The 6304-nt window shown below is 39.2% G+C and overlaps 1 protein-coding gene across 1 annotated transcript; it reads left to right on the forward strand.

The window, feature by feature from the left end:
• Positions 1 to 236: 236 nt before the first annotated feature.
• LOC129951060 (probable DNA double-strand break repair Rad50 ATPase) lies at positions 237 to 1611 on the forward strand. Its single transcript, XM_056063067.1, has 4 exons — positions 237 to 578; positions 874 to 1083; positions 1145 to 1259; positions 1316 to 1611. The coding sequence occupies exons 1-4, from the start codon at positions 469 to 471 to the stop codon at positions 1472 to 1474; spliced, it is 594 nt and encodes a 197-aa protein (XP_055919042.1). The 5' UTR covers positions 237 to 468; the 3' UTR covers positions 1475 to 1611.
• Positions 1612 to 6304: the final 4693 nt, after the last annotated feature.

A 6304-nucleotide genomic window follows, 5' to 3' on the forward strand; every position in this document is an offset into this window, starting at 1 on the left:
TATTTTTGCTCATTAGTTGTGTTCCGAGAAATTCCGAGCAACCTATATTACCAAACAGACATATTATCTGAAATCCAACTCTATCAAATGTTCAAACCACACGAACAATTCGTTAGGTACTGAACGCATTCGTAGACAATACCAATTCCAGTTCATTCCTCTTTTAACATTTCTGATTTTTGCACTGTCCGCTTTTTTCGGAATTCTCTTTAGTTCATTCGAAATTTCGCGCAGACGTTTTCTTCATTTCATATCTTCCATTCGTCGCGTTCAATTCGCTAGATTCTCTGTCATTATTCTCTTTAGTGCTATCTGCCGAGTGCCGTTGCCGTATTGCCAATGGAAGATTCTGCGCACAGTTATAAATTTCTTTGTTGAATTTCTTTTGTTTGTACAAATTTAAAACATCCCGACCGTTACTACTTCTATTTGTTTAAACATTTCACCAAGTTACTAATTATTGTAATAATGGAAACTCCCAGCGCCGAAGAACAACAATTTGACCAAAAACTTGAAGTGGCGAACAAAGCGAAGGAAGCCTACGCTCAGCTTTACAAGGAACTGGTAGAGAATTTGAGGTTATAACAGATTTATTGCAAGCTTTGTGATAGTATTTTATTCTTCTTTAGTTAATATTAGAATGACATAGAAATGCCTAATATTTTAGGGTCGTGGTTTGTGCAAAATGTTATAATTTCTTAATTCATATTGCACAATCCCCGGCCTGTAAATATGGCATTAAACAACTGTAAATGAGTGTATTCAATGGGTATATTCTTTTTTATTTTAACTGTACCCGTTTCTGTTAACTGTTGATTGACACATTTCGGCTAACTGTTTCCATTGTCCTGTTGCTTCTTTCTTCTTTTTTAGGTTGGAACATTTTGAGGACATTGTCAATATTCTGAAGGCAGATAGTGTGGCCTTTAACAAAGAAGAGATTCTGCGTTATTTTAAGACGAATCTCCAACAAGATGTTATCAATTCTATGGATAAAAGTTGGGCAACCTGTAACATCGGTGTTAACATTGCTACTCTAGAAGTACTGAAGGACAAATTCAGGCATCGCAAAGATGCCAAGTGGTGAGTTAACTTAAGGCTGGTTGTGTCATTTTGGAAATCTGTCTAAAATAGCCATCTGTAGGCGACCCACTGGAAAAACGGTGGAAGAACAAACCTTACCCATTCGAGTGCAAAAGCTCGACGCACAATGCAGTTACCTTAGGAAGCAAGTTGATTTCCAAAATGCCAAGCTTGAGGTGAGTAAACTATGTGTACATATCGGAACCTTATTGTGTTATTTGCATTCCCTCAGGAACTCTTGCAACAAAATACAATGTACCGCAATGATGTGGAGCAATTTAAGGTACGGCGTAGTTTCATCCGTGACCAAATGCATCGTGGAACATCAGAGTTGCAAAATTTAAAGAACGAATATGAAGATGCAATCGTGCAAATTCTCAACCAGGATTAGGATTAGCCAGAAGCATTGAATGGTTATGTACCTAACTTCATCTGAGTAGGATTAGGAATTTTAATAATTGTTTTGTTAATCCCTCGACTTCGACGGAAGCAGCTGTACGCAGCAATAAAGTTTTTTTTTCAACATTTTAAAGTTTGACGCCTCTTCTCATGGAATTCGCTCACAGAGAACTGGTTTACTTTTGTGTTATCTTTTGCAAGGGAAATGCAAATTCTAGGTAAAAATTCGAAAGGGAGAAATATTTGTATTATGTTCTTTTTTGTTTGCTAGTGAAGTTAACAATGTACCTACCTAGATAATTTGCAATCAAAGACCGCACTTTAAAGGGATGGATAGGATGGACTAAGGAAACATTTGAATAACAATGCGAATGGCTTGGTTTTCACAAACATACCTGTTGTTAGTTCAATGGGAACTAGAGATGCTTTGGGAAATTCGGCAAAGAGGGTTCATAACGTTATCGTTGTGCTAAGAAATGGCAAATTGTTGCCAAACTTGTTGCTCTTTAAATTATTTTGGGAAGAAGCAGGATTTTCAATTCTTCTCATATTTCTCCCTGAGAACGATAACTTGTATATTGAATTGAGTCGATTTTTTTTGGATATTCATCTAAAAGATGTCACAATTTTATGAAAGGATTGCAAGCTCAACATTTCTTAACCTTTGATATGCAAAGACATCAAAGCTAACGTTGCAACAAAAAAAAAGAAGAAAATTAGAGCTTCTGTAAATTACAATTAGGAAAACTTGCTAATTGATGAAATAGGTTAGTAACCATTTCCAGTTTACATTTCTAAGATTTTGGAGACTTTTTTCGCGCACAAAAATGTTTAAAAATACTACATTTATCCACATAGTGATGGGTATTGTCAATTCTGTTAGTGCTAAATATTCCTTTAAGATGTTATGAAAAGAATTATCTAAAAACAACCACTAATTTTTCTTTAGCCCACTTGCAAAACCTTCTACTGGGAAAATTGAATAATTTTTTGATTCAACTAATTAGGTACAAAATTAAAATTGTTATTGGATTGGAATAAAACAACTTTCTGTTTAAGTTTGGTTGTTGGTGCTTCCTAGCCTTAGTATGAGTATCAATTTGATGGTCGATAAGATAGATAGATAGATGAATAAATTTTATTTTCTTAAAAAAGTGCTTATAAAAACAAGATAATGCTGGTGTTCAAAATTAGTTAGGACAATAACTTGTTAAAGTTGTCTGTCAGGTTGAGGTTTTACTATTTATATTTTTGCTTAAATATTATATTCATTAACAATTAATTTGCGATAATTAAGAGCCTATTTTAGGAATTTGTATAGATTTAAATAACATTTGACGTTACTTACTTACTTAAAGTGGCGCTACAGTGCGGGCGGACCTGGGCCTCAACCAACATGCGTGTCCAGCCAGCTCGGTCCCTAGGTAGCTGTCTCCAGTTTCGCACGCCAAGTTGGTTGAGGTCCTCTCCCACCTGGGTGCGCCACCTGAGTCGCGGTCTTCCTCTACTGCGCCGTCCCTCGGGATTGGATTCGAAGACCTTCCGGGCTGGAGCGTTGATGTCGATCCGCTCTACATGACCTAGTCACCTTAGCCTAGGTCAGTGTCGCTGTACAGCCCGTACAGCTCGTCATTATATCTTCTCCTCCATTCTCCATCTGTACGTACGGGACCAAAAATCACCCGAAGAATTTTTCTCTCGAAGCATCCTAAGATGCTCTCGTCTTTCTTTGACAGGGTCCAGGCCTCAGCGCCATAAATGAGAACTGGGATGATGAGTGTCTTATAGATGGTGATTTTAGATGCTCCAGAGAAGACTTTACTTCTCAATTGCCTTCTAAGTCCAAAGAATCAGTGATTTGCAAGAGTTATTCTTCGTTTGATTTCAGCGCTGGTGTCGTTGTCTGTATTAATAGCGGTGCCTAGGTAGACAAAGTCCTTAACTACCTCAAAGTAATAGCTGTCCATGGTGACGTTTTGTCCAAGACGCGTCGTTCAGTGTCCTTTTTTGATGACAGCATATACTTGGTATTGCCCTCGTTGACCACTAAACCCATTTTCTTCGCTTCCGTCGCAATGCTCAAAAAACGCTCCACTGACATCACGCTTTGATCTTCCAATTATGTCAATATCATCTGCGTATCTGAGTAATGGGATGGACCTTTGGAAGATCGTGTTGACGGTTGAGTTTTGCACAATTCTTTCCAGAACGATGTTGAAGAAGTCGCATGACAGTGCATCGCCTTGTCTAAAACCTTTTTTGACATCAAATGCATCGGTAAGATCTTTTCCGACATTGATAGAGCAGCGTGCATTCTCCATCGTCATTCTGCACAAACGTATAAGTTTGACAGGGATGCCACAACTATACATTGCTCGGTAGAGCTTTTCCCTATATCTAGATGCTGTCATACGCGGCTTTGAAATGGATAAAGAGATGGTGGGTATCGATTTGAAGCTCCTGGGTTTTTGTCCAAGATCTGCCGTAGTGTGAATATTTGGTCGATAGTGGACTTTCCTGGTCTGAAGCCACACTGATAAGGACCAATCAGGTTGTTGACGAATGGCTTCAGACGTTCACATAATACGGCAGAGAGGATCTTATACGCAATGTTAAGGAGACCGATGCCTGTGTAGTTGGCGCAGTTTAGAGGGTCTCTTCGACCATATTTTGCAGATGAGTTGGTGCATGCTCCGTACCAAGTCATCGCCTTGTGCTTTGAATAGTTTGGCAACGATTCCGTCAGCTCCAGCAGCTGTGTTTGAATTAAGTTTAGATATAGCTATCTTCACTTCGTCAAGGTCGGGTAGGCGGAATTGTTGATCTGCGTCGGCAAAGTTGAGTGGTTCTATCTCCCTTACAGCGGAATTCGGTTCGTCATCGCCGTTATATAATTTGGAGAAGTGATTTTTCCATATTCTCAGCATCGACTGCGGTTCTACTACGATGTTCCCTGATCGTCTTTACAGGCTTCGGTTCGTGGCTGGTACCCTTGGGAGGTTTTTTTTACCTTTTGGTAAAATTTACGAACCTCATTCCTGTTCTGACATCCCTCTATCTTCTCGATCGCGCGCTTCTCATGCTCTCTTTTTTCCATCTAAAAAGCCGGTCTTCCTCTCTCCTCTTTTGCTCGTAGAGCTCGCGAGCAGCTCTAGTCCTTTTGTGCAGCGCCGGCGGCATCTCTGATGGCTGCAAGGCAATGTTGCTTGCCATTAAAATCTCCTAAGACAATTTTAATGTCATAGCATGGCACTGTTCATATGTCTTGTCCAAGGGCTCGAAGAATATGTCTTTGGTGTCTTCATATTTCTCCTCTGTTGGGGCATGCGCGCATATTAGGCTTATGTTGACGAATAAAGCCTTAATGCGGATTGTCGTGATGCGCTATCTCACACTGTTGAAACTCAAGACTTTTTGCCTGAGTCTAGTTTCAACAACAAATCCACACCCAAATAGACGCTGTTGGTGCTTCGCAACAAAAGGTATTTTTTACGTGACCAGAAAGTCACCCCGACGGCACAACCCCCAACCTGGAGTGCCAGATCCTTAATATAACTCCAAGGACGGGGAGCCGGATAAACCGCTCCTTATAGGCCTGGGCTCCGAATAAGTCGTACAAGCCCTATAAGGTGTTTAACCTTACTGGAAATGTAGACGCCACCGTTGATTCCATCTCGAGAACTCGTCCGCTGCCGCCTGGATAAAGATAATTTGACGTTCAGTATTTGAAAAAAGTCGGTGCGATTTATTATTTCAGCTCCTAGAAATAGTCTCCGATATGAATTGAAAATAGGACAGATGCAGACGAAGTGGTAGGTGTTCTCAGCTGCATCAAGATTACACATTGTGCATAAGCCAACAGCGTCATGTTGAAATGCCCTAGCATTCAAGTTAAGTAATCCACACCTTGTTCTTAAGATCATACCTATCATTTCTCGTGAATTTGAGTCATTAAAATAGTTGGGTAACTCTGTGTATGATAAATTGCTATATTCGTCGTGAAATTGTGATTGTAAAGCACGTTCGGTAGAATCTTTCCACTGTTGTTCTTTCAGTTTAATTAAAGCACGTTGTGGGTCTGTTTCCAATCAAAATTAGTTGCTTCATATTTGACAACGATACCACTCGCGCGGAAAAGGCCTGACCATTCCTGGGCCCAATAAATATTTTTGCAAAGTACTGCGGATGAATGTATGCGAGGTAATCTAGAGCTGGGTAGACTGAAAATTTTTCGCAAATATTTCAAATGTATTTCAAGGGTAGTAAGAAACGCTTTTGGAAGACCAGTTTCGATGTTTATAACGTAGTTTGGTGTATTATCTGGTAGGTTAAAACATCTTTTGACGAAAAACCTTTGAAGCTTTTCACATTGTATGTACTCTTTGTACCCTTGGTCTGGCGGAGTCATGGACCTTAAACTTTGCTAAATGTGGCACTAACTTATTTTTCAGGAACTTAGACCAGGTTGCGTTGATTGCATTTTTTTAAGTTGCAAGCCTCTTTGTCAGATGTTCAGTCCAAGACATATTATATGTAAAGACGACGCCAAGATATTTATATTGGTTTGTTATTTTTACTTCTACCTTAAATTCCATTTTTCACTTAATGTTCGGCCTCCATTCCTAAAAATAACAATTTCAGATTTCTCAAGACTAACTTCAAGGTTTCATTTATCGCAATAGCTGCTGAACTTATTTATAATTGTTTAATTTTAATCATGCCTAATGTTATAAGTTTGTGAATAAGAGCTTCTCTGTTAATATTGTCTAACGCAGCTTTTAAGCCTACGAACCGAGCATAAAGTTTCTTTTTCTGACTTAGT

This window comes from Eupeodes corollae, chromosome 3 (genome assembly GCF_945859685.1).
Source record: "Eupeodes corollae chromosome 3, idEupCoro1.1, whole genome shotgun sequence".
NCBI lineage: Eukaryota > Metazoa > Arthropoda > Insecta > Diptera > Syrphidae > Eupeodes > Eupeodes corollae.

Bases quoted from the DNA above. Each gene is read 5' to 3' on its own strand.
- LOC129951060 (XM_056063067.1), top strand. From the start codon at position 469: ATGGAAACTCCCAGCGCCGAAGAACAACAATTTGACCAAAAACTTGAA. The intron at 1,084-1,144 runs GTGAGTTAACTT...AGCCATCTGTAG, and splicing joins CATCGCAAAGATGCCAAGTG to GCGACCCACTGGAAAAACGG. The intron at 1,260-1,315 runs GTGAGTAAACTA...GCATTCCCTCAG, and splicing joins TCCAAAATGCCAAGCTTGAG to GAACTCTTGCAACAAAATAC.